This window comes from Melopsittacus undulatus, chromosome 3 (assembly GCF_012275295.1).
Source record: "Melopsittacus undulatus isolate bMelUnd1 chromosome 3, bMelUnd1.mat.Z, whole genome shotgun sequence".
NCBI classification, from domain to species: Eukaryota; Metazoa; Chordata; class Aves; order Psittaciformes; family Psittaculidae; genus Melopsittacus; species Melopsittacus undulatus.
The window spans coordinates 12,854,532-12,875,272 of record NC_047529.1 but is presented as its reverse complement, the minus strand read 5'-3'; the positions used below and the strand labels follow the sequence as shown (position 1 = coordinate 12,875,272).

The 20,741-nt window shown below is 45.7% G+C and overlaps 1 protein-coding gene across 1 annotated transcript in view; it reads left to right on the top strand.

Moving 5' to 3' along the window:
• The first annotated feature begins 575 nt into the window (after positions 1–575).
• The window catches only part of NRBP1 (nuclear receptor binding protein 1), a 38,973-nt gene continuing 18,807 nt past the window's right edge, over positions 576–20,741 (top strand). Inside the window, exons 1-7 of the mRNA XM_034060882.1 lie at positions 576–714; positions 940–1,162; positions 16,155–16,277; positions 16,677–16,778; positions 16,868–16,957; positions 17,461–17,501; positions 18,795–18,889. Of these exons, the coding sequence (XP_033916773.1) occupies positions 956–1,162; positions 16,155–16,277; positions 16,677–16,778; positions 16,868–16,957; positions 17,461–17,501; positions 18,795–18,889 (658 nt within the window). The 5' untranslated portion in view covers positions 576–714; positions 940–955. The remainder of the gene's footprint in view (positions 715–939; positions 1,163–16,154; positions 16,278–16,676; positions 16,779–16,867; positions 16,958–17,460; positions 17,502–18,794; positions 18,890–20,741) is intronic.

Sequence of the window (20,741 nt, the reverse complement as noted above, 5' to 3'; positions counted from 1 at the left end):
TAGCTCGGCCCTCTGCTCTGCAGGCTCAGCCCCGCGGGGCTCGGCCACCGCCCCCTCTCCTCCCTCCCTCCAGTGGTTCAGGGGCCCAGCCCGGCTCTGGGTGCGAGCAGCCCAGTAGTTCCCTCCGCTCCCCCTTCAGCCGGGCCGGCCCAGCAGCACGATAGCCAGTCGGGAAACACGCTCGTCCTGTAGCTGGGAAAGGGAACGGGACTCGGGACTGAAGGTACCACCGCGGTCTGTAGCGGCCCCACTCTCAGCCGCCCGGCTGCGGCGGCTAACCCCGACCGCGGAAACCTAAAGCCCCCCCAAGAGCCGGCACCCCGTGATCCTACAGACACTGATGGACGCGTGGAGGGCGGGCCGCAGCACCTTTATATAAACTCAGCCACGCCCATTGACCAATCAACGTAGACTGACGGTCCCTTTCTTGAGCTCTCATTGGCTGATCCTCTGGAACTAAATCGTTCCGCCCCACGGTCTTTCTCGCCGTGAGCGCGCGGGCCCCCTGGAGCTCGCCGTGAGCGCGCGGGCCACCCTCGAGTTCCGCCCACCGGCCAATTCGTGAAGGCTGACGGCACGCTCCCGAGCTCTGATTGGCTGTTGGGTGGGAAGCTCCGCCCCGGACGGCGTGTTACGCAGCGCGGCGGTTGGCGGCGGCGGCCCACCGGCAGAGTAGCGAGGCGCTTGGGGACCGGGAGGTGCCGGGCAAGCCCGGTAAGTGAGCGGCTCTGGTTTCTTCAGCTCAGTCCTTGTGCTTTCACCTCACTGTTTCTCCGCCGCTCTCTGCTTCGGGCTTGAACCGGCTCGGTCGGGCTCCGGCAGCAGGCCCGGGGCGCGGCTCTGGCTGACAGGCCCGGCGGGCGCGGCCCGGTCCGGCCTGGCGGGTTTGGCCTGGTCCCACCGCCTCCTCGCCTTATGGTCCTCTCCTCTGGCTCGCAGGTTGTACGACCGCAGCATGTCGGAGGGCGAGTCCAAGCAGGTACCGAGCAGTGGCTCCGACTCGAAGCCGGAGTCTGCGTCGTCTGGCCCGGGAATGACCTCAGTGTCTGCGCCGGTGACTTCCGCGGCGCCCCCGGAGGAGGAGGAGGAAGAGGAAAGTGAGGACGAGTCCGAGATCCTCGAGGAGTCGCCGTGCGGCCGCTGGCAAAAGCGGCGCGAGGAGGTGAGTGCGGGGGGCCGGGTGCCAGGGCTGGACCGCTGGGTGAGCAGGGGAGCCCCGGCCGAGCCGGGCGGGGGGCAGGAGCCGGGTGGCCTTTTGTCCCGCCCCGCCGGCTGTCTTCCTTCCACCTGTCCTCGGGCCCCAGTGGCAGGGGTCTGTCGTGCTTCCGGGGCAGCCGGGAGGTGTGGGGTTGCCTTTCCTCTGTCTCGGAACATTAAGATCGAAGCATGGTTTGCTTTTCTCCCTATACATTCGTTGTGCTGTGGGCTCTGTATGGGCAGTGTCACGGCCAGATATTGCCACTGTGTGGAGCGGGGAGTGTCTCCAGCACTACAATGTGTATCTCGTTTCACAGGTCTTCTGTTCTGGGTATGATGAAGAGCAATGACTAGGTTTTGCTTGATGTTTGCTGGGGTGTGTGACAGACAGTGGACCTGTCTCATCAACTTTAGAATTATGCCTTGGTTTGGTTTGCTTTGATGTCTTCAGTTAGGATAAAGCATAACCAGTTCATGCAGACTTGTTTCTTGGTTTGTCCTGTTCACATTCACTTCTCAGTATGTGTTTTGGAGTTGTCCTGTATGGACACACAAGTAGATGAGATCTTGTTGGTTTGGACCTCTTCTTTTTTCCCATCTTTGCTATGCTCTGTTTATCTTATTGGGGACTGTCTCCGCAAATTGATTTCTGCTTCATATTGGCTCAGTGAAACCTGTTCTGGGAGCTGCTGAAAGACAGAAAACGTTCATTCCAGTGCTGCAGCACAAGCGCTGATGTAGCTTTTCTCAGATGAGTCAGGGTTGAGCATTAGTCTGCTTTATCCATTATTCTAGACACAGGGTAGTTTCAGCTCCCGGGGTGGTGAAAGAGTCATTTATTGTGATGTAAATTTGGAGGTCAAAGTAAGGTTAAGGATCCCCTGCAGTTCCTCACCTTTGCTTGCTTGAAAGCTGTCTTGGTTTTGTTAACTTAGGCTAAATCCTAACATGGCTAGGTAAGAACGTGCCTTTTCTGGTGAAGCTGTATGGTTTGAGTTGCAAAGGGAAGGCATCTTTATGAAGCTTTAATTCTGTCTTCCACAATGTTTCTTATGATAATCTGAAGTGCTTTTTCCTGTGGTTTGTGCTAACATTGGGGATCAAAGCTGAGGTTCAGTTTGTGCATTCTTTTCAATATGCTTTATTTGATAATGATGATAATGACACAGAAGGATAAATTTCCTTCCTGGCTTTTCTGTAATCTCCTATATAAAAAGTAAGATCTAGTAGGTTTTGGTTTTCTTTCTTTGGATTTTAGTTTCCCTATCTGCAGAAAAATTAAAGCCTAAACATGTGAAGTTCCTTTATTTCTAAAAAAAAAAAAAAAAAAGCCTTTGGCATGGCTTAAGTTACTGTCTTCTGCTTCAGAACAAGGGTTGCTGGTTGGTTTGAAGGCAAGCTGCCTCTGTATGTTAGACACATTAAGCTTTGTGCCACCTTACAGTGAGAGGAGTGACTGTTGAAGCCCACAGATCATTGGCTGATCTGGGGTAAACTCAGGGCCTCTGATTCTCGATCCTTCATCTGTCCAGGTTGTGCTGCCTCGTTGCAGGAGATCTGCTGACTGGGCAGCTGCAGCCACTATTGGTCAGCCTCATGTCTCACGTATGGGTATGAAAAGCACAGGCTTCTAGTTATCACACAGTGAAATTCCGTTTTGTCTCTTCATTTGGTATGTGAATTTGTGGCTTGATTAGACCCAAACTTGTGCAGTGGCATTTGTTCACTTGAACCATATGATGTCCTTGCTGTCTTCAGCACTTAAGCTGATCTGTTCCCTCAAGTAAACTCCTGCTGCAGATGTTCCAGTGTGAAATTTATTTAGGAAAAAAAGCTTTGCTTTATGAGCATCTGGGCCTACCACTGCCAGCAGTGTCCTGAGAAGGGGCTGTTCATGTGGTGGCTTGGTCCTCACTGGTTATTCTGGTCAGTGCAGCTCTGCGGGCAGACTCTTACTCACTACCTCTTGCCAGTGAGGAGGTGTTATTCCATGGAAAAAGGATGTGCTGCCCTGTCCCCCAGCAATGCAATCCTGATTCTTTATCTCAGCAGTATCTTCTTTGGATGCTGAATTAGGCGGCTGCCTTGTAAGGCGATCAGGAGAGAAAAGGGCACATGTGATGACAGAGTGTGATCTGTATGGTGTTCCTTGGACATTACTTTCTTCACTGCTTGGAGTTCCATGCTTGAATGTACATGTGGACTTGTCAGAACCTCGCTTTTTTCTTTTAAATTTTATTATCTTTTAATAGCTGTAGTCTCGTTGAACCTCATAGAACAGATGTGGCGTTGCACAGTGGCTGCGCTGAGCTGGGTGCTGTGGATGCGAGGGGGCAAGCTGTAAGTTCTCGGGGTCGTTTACATTCAACCAGCAAGTTTAGGTCGAACACGGCAGCGATTCCCGAGCCCGTCCGCTACTCGCCGGAGGCTCTGGTACAAAACGGTCGTGGGGCGGCTGAGCGGCCCCGCTGCCCTCCCGGTGTCTGCCTGCGGAGCGCAGCAGGGGCAAGAGCCGGGCGCCGGCCGGGGCGGGGCAGCTCCCTGAAGGACAGCCGCTCCAGCCAATGGCAGAGGGCGAGAAGCGTTACATCACCAGCGCCAGCTCCCATAGGCTGCGCGCTGCTTTGGCCGCGCCCTCAGCGCCCTCGCCCTCGTGCCGTGGCGGCTCCGCCGGTGTCGGGCCGCAGGCCCTGGGCTGGGAGTGGGGCCCGGGAAGGGGCATCCCGGGGAAGGGCCTGGCGGAGCGCTGGAGCTGCTGGAGCTGCCGCCTCGGTGCGGGGCTTCTGCCGCCACCCGCCTGGTTCTCTCCGCCTTTGTTTCTCTCTGAGTCACATGGGAGCTCTGACCGTGCCCGGGTTCTCCAGTACATGGGGTGTTCACCAGTGCTTCGGGTTCGGGGTGCTCGACCTGTGTCCAGATCAAGTTAACAGGTCATCAGAGTCAGCCCTGGGAAGCATTTCAGGTGTTGGCACAACCAAGTGAGAGGGATTGTGCATTAGTTTGTCATATTTAGATACAGCAGCTTAGACTAAGCTATATCAACTGGGGAAAATAATGCTGGGCACGAGTCTAACCTGGGAGAGGAGTGGCTGGGGAGCAGCCCTGCAGGAAGGGACATGGGTGCTGGTGGCAGCAGGATCACTAGGAGCCAGCACTGGGTCCTGGCACCCAGAGGGCAAACTGCACCCTAGGGTGCACCAACCATAGCAGAACCAGCCTGCAGAGGGGATGCCCTGTTGTATTCAGCGTTGGTGCAGCCTCACCTGAGCATTGTGTGCAGTGCTGGGCCCCACAGTTTGAGAAGGACATGAAGGTCTTCAGATGTGCCCAGAGGAGAAGGAAGCTGTGAAGGCCTGGCAGCATTGTCCTGTGAGGAACAGCTGAGCACTTGGGGTTGGTCTTGTTCAGACAGAGGAGGGTGAGGGGTGACCTTGTTGCTCTGAGCAGCTCTCTGGGAGGGGATGTGGGTAGGGAGGAACTGAGCTCTTCTCCCTGGGATCCAGCAGCAGGGTGCTTGGGAACAGTTCAAAGCTGCGTCTGTCAGGGGAGGCTCAGGCTTAATATTAGGAAGCATTTCTTTACTGAGAGGGTGTTCAAACCCTGGCACAGGCTTCCTGGAGTGCTGGTTGATGCCCCAAGTCTGCCACTGTTGAAGACGTATTTGGACAATGCCTTTAATATGACACTAACTTTAGGTCAGCCCTGAAGTGATCAAGCGGTGGGACCAGGTGACCCTTGCAGCTCCTTTCCAGCTGAACTATTTTGTATTCTATTCTATTCTTGCTTAAACTTTAAGAGTTCAGAGTAGCCTAAACAAATTAAATGCTGCTGTGGCACTTTTAACCAAGAACTTATTTTAGATACAGAACACTTACCTTTCCCAAAGCTTGTTTCTTTGTGGAACATTTAACAAATCTTTCATTTATTGAAGTGCATATGGCCATTCAAAGGATGAAGTTGCTGCGAGGGTGAGGTGCCTGGGAGGTGGAGGGTAGAAGGTAAATGTGGCTAGTCCCACAGGGTGCTTATTTTCTGCCGGTTGAACACCTTGTGCAAGAGACTTGGCATCACTCTGCTCTTTCCTCACTGTATAAACTCACTGTATATATAAATAATGTGGGCATTTTCAGACATCCATTTCCTGTCCTCAAGGGCTGCAGGGACAGTTACAATCTGCTTTCTCATGCTGCTGCTGTGTGTGTGTCACAAACGTGGATCTCCTGGTGTGTTTTAGACTGCATTGCTTTCCTCCCTGTGCTGAATTCTCTCTGCAATTGTAACCACGCCCTTGGTTGGTCTCCTAATATATACAAAGGTGAGGCCTTAGCCTCTGCAAGGAACTGAAGATAAACTTTTAACAAGGGGGATCTAGTCTCATGGTAGAGGGGCTCAGAGAAAGGTTTACAGTGTGAGATTAAGGGAGAGACCAATGTCAGGCTCTCTAAGCTTGTGCTTGCCTTGGTCTGTTTTGACTGCTTCCTCTGCCGAAAGTCTCCCCATGTGACACCCCCTTTTCTTCTTTCAATCACCACCTACATGACTTGTTTTTATTTGGTTGTCCAGGTATCCTCAGAATTATCTGCTGTGCCTTCTGGGAATAGAATCTGCTTAAATAGAGATGGATTGGAGACTCTTTGCACTTCATTTTTAGATTCTTGTTGCTGTAAAACCTGAAAGCAAAAGCTTGGATTCGGAGCCTGCTGTCCCTGAGAATGCACAGATCAAACACAAAAGTGATGGGATTTCTTTCTATACCTTTTCTGGGTTGTTAAATGCTGATTGAACAAGTCAAGACTGTTGTTACGAAGATGTTAAGAAGTATTTACAATATGTTTAGTAACCCATTCAGTGCTATTAAGGTGGTCTGTACCATACCAGGAATGTGGGAACAAGCAGGTCCCCTCTTAGGTCACATGGACAGTGTGATTGATGCACCTTCAGCAAGATTGCTGGCAACACCAAGCTGTGTGGTGCGGTTGACATGCTGGAGGGAAGGGATGCCATCCAGAGGGAACTTGACAGGCTGGAGAGGTGGGCTGCTGCCAACCTCATGAAGTTCAACAAGGCCAAGTGCAAGGTCCTGCACCTGGATTGGAGCAGTCCCAAGCACAAATACGGTGGCAGGGGGTTGGAACTGGATGAGCTTTAAGGTTGAGATTGGCTGCCAACCCAAACTATGCCGTGATTCTGATTCCAGGTTCAGTGTTCAGTCTTGCTGTTCTTCATTGTATACTGTACTTGTATACTTGATTATATACTGTTGCTGGATGTTCTGAAAATTAATATAAGTAGCAACACTGCATTACTTTGCTTCTCTTATGAAAAATCTTGCTGTCATTTGGATACATGCTTCCCAGCTGTTCAGGGGGCCCTTGATGGTTGAATGTTACTGCTGAATTTTAGTGCTTGGACTAACAGACACTCTTGATCCATGCTAGCTCTATCAAATGTTAAAGAGCTGTAGTTTATGAGGAACTGAGCCAAGAGACATGAAGTAAAATACTGGTCTGCTACATCCTTGTTTTACCTCCATTTTTTTTGTCCTTTCACTCTTAGTGTGAGTCTTAGCTTCTCAAATAATTCTCTGGGGCCAGTTGACTTTTGCACCTTTGGATTTACATTTCTTCAAGGAGACAGTGCAGGGGTTTTGAAGAGAAAATGCCAATGGATTGCGTGTTTGGATTTTGTGATACTTGAGTCTGATTTCTTAGCCTCTGTTGAACTGAAAAGAAACTTGCTGAGATAGGAAAAGAAACACTAATGCTTATAATTTACTATCTCACATCTGAATTTCTGTATGTGGGAAAATGAGACATAATTCCTTGGAAAGGTGGTTTTGAGATTCTCTGAGCTTTGGATTCAGCTGCTGGAGAGAGGCTGGTTGCAGAGATTCTCAAAGCAAACTAGTGCTAGGAGGGCTGCCAGCTATTTGGCAGGCTTTGGCAATGTTTCCAGCTGGTGGTGAAAGCTAATGCCATGCTGTAGTTATTGTACTTGACCATTGGGAAGATACTAGTAGCATGTGCAGCTGATAACATTTTTATTTGTCTCATCTGTGGGCTTCCTGGAAGGAACCCTCGAGTTGTGCTTGAATGAGGTGAGGGGCACTGCAGGATATAGAGGGAATTGAGCTTTTATCTTGGGCCTGTTGTCTGCAGACCCATTATGTTCTTGCTTATTGACTGTAACAGGCAGCTGGCAGTTTGCTGAGTGCTGCTCCAGCCAACATCACTTTTCAGCCTTTCTGCTGCCTCTGTGGGGGAGCAGGGACAGGCAGGGCAGCTGACTGCTGCTTTTACAGCTTTCCTGGATGGTTAGGGGTGCTAGTTACACTGCAGCTGCCTGTGACTGAGGGATAGAGTTTGCTCTGTGTTCTTTACAGAGCTTTTCTAAAAATAGCATGGTCTGTGTAGCTTACCAGCAGCACCAAAGCCTTCCTCTTATCAGTGCTGTGTCTTGTTAAACCTGCATTGGGAGGCGCAAGAGAAGCGATCACAGTATCATGGTTGCTGCTGCCTGTTTGGTGGGAGTCAGATGTTACAGCCTGGGTTATACTTTGCAAGATACTGAATTCTGGGCCAGTGGAGGAGAGAGGTTGCTTGCCATCTCTGACCCCTGGCTGTGCCCGCAGTGAGGTGGCATAGCAACTCCCGATAAATGAAGGCAGCACTGTGAAAGCATGACCAGAGAGAAATAGGTTTGCACAAATGGGAGCATGTTGCTTTCCCAAGCATCCCATGGTAACATGGGTGACATGAATAGCTGTATCCTGTTTTTAAGGATCGGTGCTCATGGAAAATCATATTACATGAGTGTCTCTAGACACATCTCCCAGACCTTCTGTTTCTGCCCAATGTGTCCCTGAGACCTCTTGTCCTAACTTTCTGGCTTGTTTGATTTGAAATTTGCTATCAGATCATAGAATCACAGAATGATGAGAGTTGAAAGTGACCTTAAAGCTCATCCAGTTCCAACCCCTTGCCACAGGCAGTGACACCTTCCACTAGACCAGGTTGCTTCAAGCCCTGTCCAACCTGGTCTTAAACACTGTGGCAGCCACAGCTTCTCTGGACAACCTGTGCCAGGGCCTCCCCACCCTCACAGAGAAGAGCTTCTGCCTAATGTTTAATCTGAATCTACCCTCCATATTTAAAATTATTCCCCCTTCTTCTGTCACTACATGCCCTTGTAAAAAGTCCCTCTCCAAATCCAGGTAGATGATATCAGTTGCTCTTCCCTTATCCACCAATGTCATAACCTCATCATAGAAGGTTACCACATTTATCAGGCATAACTTACCCTTAGTGAAGCCACATTGGCTCTCACCAATCACCCCCTTTTTGTCCATGTGCCTTAGCACAGTTTCCAGTAGGATCTATTCCATGATCTTGCTGTGCACTGAGGTGAGATGGCTGGTCTGTAGTTCCCTGCAGATCTGTGTGCCTGTGTGCAGAAAGTAAGAAGCACGCTAGCACAGAAAACAGTTTTAAACATAACAGAAAGGCAGAGGTGATGGCGATCAGGCACAGGACTTGCCTAGTGATTGATCTTGATTCCTTTTTTTTTCCCCATGTTTTGCCCTTCCCTCAAACATCCCATGAATATTGCATGTGAATAATCTTGTTTGATCCCAAAATTGTTTGTCTTCTGTATTCCCTAGCACAGCATCTCCATTTGCCTTGGATAATATTGCTGAAGGGGCTTCTCCTGTTGAGTTGCCTTGGTGAGTTTTCCTGACAGGGACAGTGACTTAATTGCTCATCTCTGTGGCCTTGAGAGTCCTTGGTTCAGTGTTCACCCATCATGGTCAGGCTGTGGTTCTTCTGATCATTGATGGTGTTCTCGCTTCTGTTTTGAATAGTCCTTACCCAGGTATATTTCTACAGCAGTTTGATGAAACATATTTTGGCCTGTTAATGCAGTGAGACTTCAGCAGCTCTGCCTGGAGTTCAGTGAACAACTCTTACAATATAGAAGGTGAGAAATTATTGCAGTCTAACAGGATGGGTTGGTGTAGAATGGGAGTGCCTGACTTAAGTGTTCCTCCTGGTTTCAGAACTGAGAGCTTCCCAAACCTCCCAGTCAGTTTTATTTCTGGCTGAACTATATGTGGTCCATCCTGGTGTAGCCTGTTTGACAAGGGTTTTGATAATGGTACAGCCATGATAATAGTACAGTAAATATAAAGGTACCAGTGAGCTACTGTAGTATCAACAGACTTCTATCTGAATGGTTTTTATTTGTAGGATATTTGGTTTCCTTCCCTACTCTCTTATTTATTTTGCTGTGCTGTTTCTGTTTCCCTTTGGGAGTTAGGGATGGGGAATTCTTTGTGTCTTCCTAATTCCATAGTTCAGCTCAGTAAAATTTAACTCACTGATTCTATTATATTGCTCATTTGTTTTGAAGCACCAAATGAAACAAAGCAGTTGTCCCTTTGGGCTCTGGGCTGTTTTTTTCTGTGATAGAGTTCATTTTCTTCATAGTAGCTGGTAAGGAGCTGTGTTTTGGATTTGTGCTGAAAACAGTGTTGATAACACAGGGATGTTTTTGTTATTGCTGAGCAATGCTTGCACAGAGCCAAGGGCTAATCTGCTCCTCACACCACCCACCACTGAGGAGACTGAGGGTGCACAAGCAGTGGGAGGCACAGCCAGGACAGCTGACCCCAACTGACCAAAGGGACAGTCCAGGCCATATGGAATCATGCTCAGCATATAAAGAGGGGTGAAGAATGAAGAAGGGGATGTTTAGTCATGGTGTTTGTCTTCCTATGTAGCTGTTGTGCATGATGGAGCCCTGCTATCGTGGAGACAACTGAACACCTGTCTGTGATGGGAAGTGGTGAATGGATTGCTTGATTTTCTTTGCTTGCCTGTGCAGCTTTTGCTTTACCTGTTAAATTGTCTTTATCTCATATATCTTCTCACTTTCAGTCTTCCAAATTTATCCTTGTCCTGCTGGGGGGAATGAGTGAGTGGCTGCATGGTGCTTAGTTGCCAGCTGGGGTTAAACTGTGGCAGGTTCTTAGTAGACAACTTCGCTTCTGTCGTTTGTGGAATGGATGGGAATGATGCATTTCTCCCTTTGGGATATCAAGAGCAGTACTTTTTCTGTTCAAAGCAACTTGACCCTTCTCATATTTGTTCTTCCCTACTGGAGAGTCATCTGACATGACTTTTTTGTGAAGCCTGTCCCTCAGTATGTTGTTTAGCCAGAACTGTCAAAATACTTCTGTAGATGTTGGGTTGGCCACTGGGCTACAGCTTGCATGATGGTGGTGCGATTCAAAACTTGATGCTTTTCTACAGAATGGTTGTGCTTATGGACAAGATGGAGATGGGCTGCTTGAACAGAGTCCTAGCTCTGCGCTGTGCTCTGCCCTTTGTAGTCCATCTGTGTGGGCCAGCTTGGAGCAGGAGTCTCTGGGACATTGACTGGGTGTGCTTAAAAAGTATGTGTGTTTTTGACTTGTTTCTCAAGATGGCATCTCCTGAGCTGTTGCATGCGAAATTATAAATGAGGGCAAGCTTCAGCTCATAAGGGACTTTTAACTCTGTACTGGAATGGTCAAGCTTTTTGTGTTTGGTTACATAGACAAGCTTATTGCTAACACATTTTATCTTATTATTTGTTCCAATGCGTAGCTGTCTGGAAGAAGCAACTGCTGCATTGGTGATGGTCAGATTTTCTTTTCCTCATATTTTTGCCATATGAATAGTTGTGTATAGCCATGGGAATAACTGATATCTTCCTTTCCTTGGGATCATTATATCACACTACTTATTTTTATTTTATTTTTAAATGAATGCCTTTCAAACATATTACTGCCATGAATGTAATTGCAAAGGGTGGTGCTGCTAGTTTAATTAAAGCATGAAGCAGGCTTGCTGCTTTTTGTTGTGTTTGGATGTTTTTATTTATTTTCTTTCCCCTTTTCCTGCAGTGGATATTGCAGTCTTTGATTTTGTGACACTCTAGATAAGCTTCAGATCTCTGAGCCAGCTGTTTTTGTTTCTTTCTGTTGGTAAATATACTTCTTATTTCACCACAGTTCAAGGAGAAGTGATATTCCTCTGTGGTCCAGCTACTGCTTTCTGTAGGTATATTATCCCTGTTCTCCAGCTTTTGCCAAGCTGGTTGAGTAGAGCTTTGATCTCTTTCTCTGGCCTAAGCAAGTGGTGAGGGTAACTTTTTAATGTGTTCGTGCTGCTCTTAACCATATATATGGCTTTTTGTTAGTGTCTGGCCTAATGGCCTGCCATTCCTGATCTCTTTTCTTCAGTGGACAGGTTCATTCTATACTGACACTCTAATTATTATTTTTTCCCAATATTTATGCTTCTTTTTCCCCTTGATTGTAAATCATCACTGTCACTTGTGGTTTAGACTGTAATTTCTTCTTTTATTGACAGATCATGTGAGCTACAGGAACCTCTCCAAAAGCCTGTGTTCTTTAAGTGGTAAATATCCAGACATTTGAGAGCTAGGGAAAAAATATGCATTGGACAATTGGCATAAACTGCCTAAGGGAAAGAGATCTTCCAAACTGTTTTTTCCCTTACAGGGAAACTTCCCTTATGTTTCCCCTAAGTTATGCCTTGAAGTAACAGCATTTAAATCTTTTCCCCAATCCCTTTTGATTACGTAAATTCACTTGAAATTCTTCCTGAATTTCCTTAACTGATATTTATATAGACAAAGAGCTACATTAGTATTTCTGCTGTGAATTTTTTGTGGTTATGGAACTACTTCCTCTCTCATACTTCAGGAATTCGTGCTAAACTGAGTTCACTTGGCTGCTTCTTTCATAGTTTAAAAGCTGCCTAGTCTACATGGGCTTTCTGGGAAAGGAACATTTCAGAGTCATACATTATCTCTAGGAACACGGGATTTTATGTGAGCCAGTCTTTTGTCATTTCATCAGCTTGTTGTCTTTGGGCTGGGTCATAGAAGACCACTGGAAATTAAACAAGTTAAAACAGTCTTAAGTTACTTGACAAAGCTTGCAAGAAGTTATGGCAAAGTGAGGAGAGAGCCTGCATCATCTTCATCCTGTGTTGATGTTTTGGTTGTGAGGGCACCTTAGGGTATGACAGAATTTCTGTCATCTCTTTGGGACACCCGTGTTGCTGGTTGCACTCTTGCTCTTCAGGGTAAGTCATGGAAAAAGCAGTATTGTGAACATGTCATTGTGAGCTAGATGGTCTTAAAAGTCCTTTCCCAACCCTAGCCATTCTATGATTTCATTTTCTTTTGCTCAGTCAGGTTTGTGGGGAAGTTGAAATTTATATTCTTATAACTACCTCTGATTACAATAGTTTTAACTGCAGCATTGTTTCTGAATTGTGAGCTGTTAAGCTTACAACCATGTTTGGAGACAGCAGCTGGCTGTAACCCTCAGGGAAGGTACATGGCAATGCTTTCACGAGGGTTTAGGATTCCACTTTGAGCATGGAGAGGGATATGGAACAGTGATTTGGCGACCTGAATAAAGGAGGAATTTACTGTCACCTTTTCAGTCGTCTGTTTGCATTTTTCTCCTTTTACTCTTCTGTACAAACTGTTGAATCTCCTCTTGAACTGAGAATTACCATCAGTGACGTCAGGTGGGTTTGGTGTCTTGCGTCATATCTGCTGCTCTGGATTATTGCCTATGAGTCATGGCAATTATTTCTGTTTAGTAAACTTGCCCAGAAATGGAAGATGATAAATCCACATTCACTGGCTGTATCATCAGGGCAGATTCTGAGTAGTTGTCAGTACCTGAGGACTGACTCAACACAGTAAGCCTTTAAATAGGCAGCAAGTGTGATGAAGGCACAGTATGTTGAAGTGTGATGAAGATGTGAATAGGCAGCAAGTATGATAAAACAGGGATGCATGAGTACTGAGTGTTTGGTCATGGCTGTTATCTTGTCCTTATTGCCTGGGGGCTTGTTTAAGCTTTTCTCAACTTAAAGCCTTTTGGCATTCAGGTCTGTTAATTATACTAGGAGTTCTTGTACTACTATGATCCCCAAGATATTTCTTATACTAAAATTTGATGGAATAAAGGTTCTGCCCTTAATTATCTTCATTCTTTCAGCTTTCTCTACTGATGAAACATACCAGGCCTAGCCTGGTGTTTGGATGTCTGTATCGGGGTGTGTGTGTGTATATATATGTGTACACACACACATATATATATGCATATATATACATGCACACACATATTTATATATAAATAAATAAACTTAAGTTCTTGTAAATATGATGAATGTCTCCTTAAAATCAAATCTCAGATATTTCATCCCTTAGTTATACAGGAGGTGAGGGATGGGAAGGGAAGTAAGCTGTGGGTCTCATGTGACTGTTTTCAAGAGTTATTTTCTGTAGCTCAGCCTGTCTTTGTTGAACTATGGCCTATAATCTTTATTCCTACTTGTGTCACTGCATTGCATCTAATTTTACCTCAGTAATTTATTGCTCAGTTTACTGAGCACTATGAATCACTCTGGCTATACTGTTCTGGTAGTCATTTGTCACTCCAGTGTGTCATCTGCAGTAACAGAATATTGAATATAGTTGGGCTTGTTGGGATTCCCTTGGAAGATTATAAGGAAGTGTAACCCCCATACTATTGGCTGTCAGTCTAAACTGTCAAGCTACTGGTGGAGTAGAATAGAACAGTTCAGCTGGAAGGGAGCTGCAAGGATCACCTGGTCCCACCGCTTGATCACTTCAGGGCTGACCTAAAGTTAGTGTCATATTAAAGGCATTGTCCAAATACGTCTTCAACAGTGGCAGACTTGGGGCATCAACCAGCACTCCAGGAAGCCTGTGCCAGGGTTTGAACACCCTCTCAGTAAAGAAATGCTTCCTAATATTAAGCCTGAGCCTCCCCTGACAGACGCAGCTTTGAACTGTTCCCAAGCACCCTGCTGCTGGATCCCAGGGAGAAGAGCTCAGTTCCTCCCTACCCACATCCCCTCCCAGAGAGCTGCACAGAGCAACAAGGTCACCCCTCACCCTCCTCTGTCTGAGCAAGACCAACCCCAAGTGCTCAGCTGTTCCTCCCAGGACAATGCTGCCAGGCCTTCACAGCTTCCTTCTCCTCCTCTGGGCACATCTGAAGACCTTCATGTCCTTCTGGAACTGTGGGGCCCAGCACTGCACACAGTGCTCAGGTGAGGCTGCACCAACGCTGAATACAACAGGGCATCCCCTCTGCAGGCTGGTTCTGCTATGGTTGGTGCACCCTAGGGTGCAGTTTGCCCTCTGGGTGCCAGGCCCCAGTGCTGGCTCCTAGTGATCCTGCTGCCACCAGCACCCATGTCCCTTCCTGCAGGGCTGCTCCCCAGCCACTCCTCTCCCAGATTAGACTTGTGACAGGTGCAGAATCTGGTATTTTTCTTGTTCTTTTTCATGCTGTTGATGATTGCGCAGTGCTCCCATCTATCTAGACCAAGAGGCCCTTAAGAGAGTCAACAGCAACTCCCAGTTTGGTATCTAATGAACAGGTGTTTATAATGCAGACCTCTTAAGTTGATATTGTACAACAAACATATTGTCTCAGTGGACTCTTTGGTCATGATTCTCTTGGGTACATGTCCTGTTGCTGTGTTAGTCCTTGTTATTCTGCATTGTATCAAGAGCTTGAGTTTAGTTGGTTGTTAGCATGACTTACAATTCTTCTTGGTACCCACCTTGTAAAGAAACAGCATAGTTTCTTTACAAATACAAGCCTTAGTTTTTTTGCATTTCAGTATGGTCAGCTGGATGCTTTGAGTCTGTACCCAGCCTACCACGGAGTTAAAAGCATTGTCTGCTAGAAACTGATTTCTTCATTAGTTTTATTAGTATTGTGTTATCAGCAGTTATTTTCTATAGTATAGTGTTTAATTAATGTGTTGGATGAGGCAGAACATTTATCTCAGTTCTCATTAGTTTAACACTGTAAATGAAATTGAGTGAATTTGATAGTGTAGAAGTGGCTGTCAAGGGGATGGGATTTTTGAAGAAGCCCTTATATATGGTTAGAAGCTTCCAGTAAGTGGCATGCTCATGGGGTCATTTGTAGGGGATGTGAAGGTGAGAGCAGGAAAAGCTGTGAAATGGCCAGGACGTTGAGGTAGTGAAAGTGAAAGGTGAGTCTGGATTAGCTAGCCAAATCTCTGTATTAACTTTTACCACAAGAGAAGGGTTAGATCAGCTGAAAGTTACCTTTACGTCTTTGATGCTGCTACATATCGCAGGAAGAATAATGTTATGGTAAACTGCTGCTAGGAGTGTTGTTCAACATGTATCTATGCATTAAGTATTCCCACTGCCCTAGCTGTTCTTGTGCTAGGCTTTAAACTCTTGTTTTGTCAGGTCCTCTCCCCTTGTTGCTTTCTTAGTGTTCATCTGTGTCTTTGATACTAGCTGTGGATGTGCTTGTTCTTGTGCTTTTACACTTATTAATAGAAGAAATTAGTGTAGCAGTTTTGATTGTGTAATCAATTTCTAAGTTTCTTCCCAACTTGCAGCAATCCCTTTCTTTCTCTTTGCTTTGGTCAGTTTCCTCACTTGAGTTTTGTGTCTCATCATGTGTCAGAAAATTCCTCCAGAAAGTGGTGTCTGAGTTCTTGGGACTTTTTTTTTTTTTTGTATCCCTTTTGTATGGTTGGAGGGTTTCCTTTATGGTTAAATGAACTTTGGGTATCATAAAAGAAAATTCAAAAGCATTGTTGCCAAAAAGCAGCTTTTACTATAAAACAGCCTTTGTGCAGAACTTTTATCTCAGACATGCCCAGGGCTTGCTGCTTACACGGCCTATTTGAGTATGTCCCATTCCTGAAATACATGTGCACAACCCTGTCCTGGAATGCTCATTTAATTAAAAGTTAATGAGCAAAGTTCATAATACTCAAATGAAGGATGCGCGGCAATGTTCTGGTCTTGCTGGCTTAGAACTCTTCATCCTTCCCACACAGGTGAATCAGAGAAATGTCCCAGGGATCGACAGTGCCTACCTGGCCATGGATACAGAGGAAGGTGTGGAAGTTGTTTGGAATGAGGTTCAATTTTCTGAGCGGAAGAACTTTAAGCTTCAAGAAGTAAGTTGACCTGTTTCCCAACAAGACGTGAACAACACCTTGCACCAGGATGGGATTATAGACATTTATGATATTCCATGTGCATTATTGGCTGTATTCAGAGTGCTGTGATGCTCAAATGTATCAAATTCAGTTTAAGCTGGCCTGGGCAGAAATTGCAGTGGAGAGCTGTTGTGCTATTTCCATGGGCCTCTTGTGTTCATTTAGTCTTGGTGATCAAACCATGCTCAGCTCTGGTACAGTGTAAGGTGAAATCTGTTGCTGTTTGTTCTTAGCGTGGGAGTTTGAAGTAGTTTGAAATATACAGTGTTGTTTAAAGGGACCAAAACCCAAGAAAAAGGTAAGATATGAGCTGGTGCAGTCTCTGATACAACATGTCTTTGTCTTTCTGATGTTAAGGAAAAAGTTAAAGCGGTGTTTGACAACTTAATTCAGCTGGAACATCTGAACATAGTGAAGTTTCACAAATACTGGGCTGATGTGAAGGAGAATAAAGCCAGGGTAAGTAAAACAAGCAGTTGAGTTTTCTCAGTGTATGGCCTGTAGCTTATACAGGAAGCAGAAGGTAATGTCTCGTACTGCCCCTACAGGTGATCTTCATCACTGAATATATGTCTTCAGGGAGCTTGAAACAGTTCCTGAAGAAGACAAAGAAAAACCACAAAACTATGAATGAAAAGGTAGCTTTTCTGTGTATGCCTATATTCACTTAGTGCCATCAGCCTCTGGAAAGGTTGTTCAGCGGATTCTGATGAGAAGACAACCTGGTGACAGCAAGTGGCTGCAATTCTGTTTTTATTACTGTAACTAATTCAGTCACAGGTTCTTGTGGACAGCTGTCCTATGCTGTTTGGTTTGTTTCCAGCACTTCTGCAATTTTGTGTGTATGGTGTGACAGGCATGTCCCTTTCCATGTGTGCATACAGGAGAGAGGGAAGAGGTCTACATGAGAGGAGTTAGGAGGGGAGGTGTGTTCCTTGATCCATATGAATATGTAGAAACTAAACTGAACATGAGAGTACTGATCTTCCAGGTTCTTACTTCCTACATGCCTGTACTGTGTAAAATCTAAGATGTCACAGAATGCAGCATATATTCCTTCATATGGATGGTCTGTGAATCACAGAACTATGGATTAGTTCCTCATCCTTGAATTATTTTTATTCTGTCCTTGTGTCTGTAGGCCTGGAAGCGATGGTGTACCCAGATCCTCTCTGCTCTCAGGTATGTGAGTTAGCAATCTTGCTGTCTACCCATCTGTTTAAGGGTAGCTTCTCTTGTGCTAGAATATTAAAAGCTGTAAACATACATGCTGCCAAGTATTAGCAAACTTGATGGAATAGAGTCTGGAGGGCACTGTCAGTCACCCAGCCTGATTCTTATCCCAGCCACAGTCTGAAGAGTGTCAAGAGCGCTTCCTATAACAACCCCAGAGTCTTTAGTTAGACAGTATTGAAACCTCCAAAATAGAGAAATGGGTGCAATATAGGTTTTAGATCCAACAGTTGCAACTGATTGTGAGTGTGGGAGTTGAGCATCAGGGAAATTTCCAGAGTATCCAGCTTTATAGTCTGGATCCAACAGGATGTTGTTAGAGAAATCTCAAAAGAAATTGCATTCTGTGTGTGAGGAAAACTTTCTTAGCCTTGGCTGGCTGCAGTCCTGTAGCATGCAGTGGATTCCTAATTATTGTGGTGTGATATTGTTAGAAGAACATGTGGATCTATACATTTCATGATGATGCAGGTCTTTTTTCTGCCATCTTGATGCAACCCAGTTGCATACAATGTGGGGTTTTTGTTTTGGATTTAGACTCTTCCCTACCTGAGCCAGAGTTGGTATGTAGCTAACAGCAGCCTTGCAAGAATAGTAACCCAGATGTCCAGCTACAACTCCCACTTCATAGGGAAAATTCTGTTGCCATTTGGCTAAATATAGTTGTTGATGAATAGTTGGAATTCTAATAAGCTTTTCTGGGAGCTGACAGTCCTTATTTTTGCAGGCTCCTAACATAAACCCAAGCAGACTGAGGTGCAAAACCAGATAGCCTCAAGTGTACCTGGGACCCCAGCACTGAAAAGCTTTATTTGTGCCGGCTGAAAACATGACCAATCATGTTTGTACATGATTGTAGGGTCAGTAAGGCTCTGATGTTTTCAGTGTAAAACACCAAAGTGGTTTCAGCAGCCATCTCCGGTATTAGGATGGATGAAATAGTTTCTTTAGCTCTGGTACCATCTGTTTCTTGGGAACTGATCAGAGAAGATTTCTCTTTTCCCCCATGTTTTAGATATTGTTTGTTAGAGAAAATAGTTTAATTTTCATGATTTCCTTCTAGCCTAGAGGCTCATGTACAGTCACTTAATTGTACCTTGCTACTATTGTAAGTCCCTGGTATGTACCCTTTGCCCTCTTGTTCTCCTCTGATGTTTCTTGAGGCAGGGAAGGGATGAAGGGAAGGATTTCTGACTTTAGCCTTGGTGCTTTTCTAACCAGTGCTTTGTTCTGTACTTCTAGCTACCTCCACTCCTGTGATCCCCCAATCATCCATGGTAACCTGACCTGTGACACAATATTCATTCAGCACAATGGACTGATCAAAATTGGGTCAGGTAAGGCTTGCTGGAGTGACCTTTCCCTGTAAGGCAAACTGCTGAAACAGAAAGAGGCATCTAATCCTTTCAGTGTTATTTGACACAATAGGCATGTATGTACACATGTTGCTCCATCTCTGCCATTGATTGTTCCAGGGATTGATAGTAAAATTAACTTTTGGTTGGACCACCTTCAGGTGCAGGAAGGACTTATACTGGATACTCTTTCTCCTGTTAGCCCCTTTCTCAGTTTTTGTTCTCAGGGGGCCACCCTGAGAAATGGTGCTGAAACTTCCAGGTTTTATCTGCACCTTATCCTTGGATTCATCTGCCCTGCAGTCTTTTTCACGTTAATATACACAGAGTTGTGAAACTTTGAGAGCTGTCTGGAGAGCTGTGTCCACTGATGCCACATGAGTACTTACTATTGCAGACACAATCAAGCCTACATGTTCTGGCTGCAGCAAGCTACATGTCTTGGCATCCTCATCTAGCATCCCTCACTTTGGCCTGGACTTCAAGATGCTAAGTTTGTCTTGGACCTGTTTGGCAAAAAATGTGCCCTGTTCAGGCAGCCACCCTGTGCTAAAGTGTTTTATTTCATAAGTAAGAAGTAATTTTTCTGGCATGCAACGCATCCTTGCATACTGATTTTTGTTTTTAATTTTATTCTTTTTTCACCTTTGCTGTTCCTATGTCCTCACAGTCTGTCTGCATTCACGATGCATTATGTTGTACTTTGACATAACCTTCCAAGTGAGTTATCTGTTTTCCAACTTCTGCAAGTATTCTCAAACCTGAGAAGTGTGCACTTGCTGTCTTATAGGCTCTTTTCTGTGTATATTCTTGGTTTGATGCTGACTATGTACAGGAGAGAAAGCTCTGCTTCACCTGTCATTTAAAAATAGCCTCTCTTCTTAAACTGCAGACCTCTGTGCCCTCTCATCAAAGAATTCTTGTACTGTCTCTTTGTTCCAGAACTGGGGCCTCTATACTCTTTAACAAACCTCTGATCCATGCTTGTATGCAGGGAGACTGGCTCAGGGTAGAAGGAGCACTCAGTTCTCTATCTGCCTGTAAATTTGATGACTTGCTCTTCACACAGGCTGATGACATCATGAGGTTTGCTTTGTCATCTTTCCTTAACTTTGTCCAGGTGGGAGAAATTTCCAAGAGCTGTGTACATCTGATACCTGTATGTCCACAAGCACAACTGGCTCCCTGGCATTCAATTCAGGCCACTAATGGGAAGCTGATTGTAGACTTGAGTGTGTAAGAGATTCTTCCTAGTTTAGCTTAAAAGTATTATACAGCTGCAATCTTTCTGACTGGTAGCAAGCACTTTGTAGAAACAAACCATTTGAAGCTGGTGTCTAGAGCCCTGGCTTTTTACCAGAGGGAAGTTCTACAGATCAGCAAAGGTAACATTCTCGAGAGCATTCAGGCTCCCAGTGGTGCCATTCAGAGGTGGTCTAGAAGAATGTTGGCCCTTGAGCATGGGTTGCAGTTACCTCAACAGACTTACACCTTTGCGCACTCCCTCCAGTTCCATAGAGCATGGTGGGAGGGACAGAGGCAGTTAGACTGAAGCGTTCTTTCAAAGGCTAATGGGTGGCTGTGTGCTATAACAACTGTAACCTCAGCAGGGAGAGGACATACACTGGGAGTGTGTGTGTGCAGCAGTGCTTAACTGCAGTTGTTTCTGAGCAAATTTTCCCCACAGCTGTAGGCTGCCTTGCTCACCTTGTGTTTGGAAATTATTTTTCTGGGAGATACTGGTCCTTAAATAAAAAACAAAGTGATCATGAGTGGACTTGTGGGCAGAAGAGGAGTCCTCTGCATGTGAAAACTATGGCTCCAGTGCAGGTTG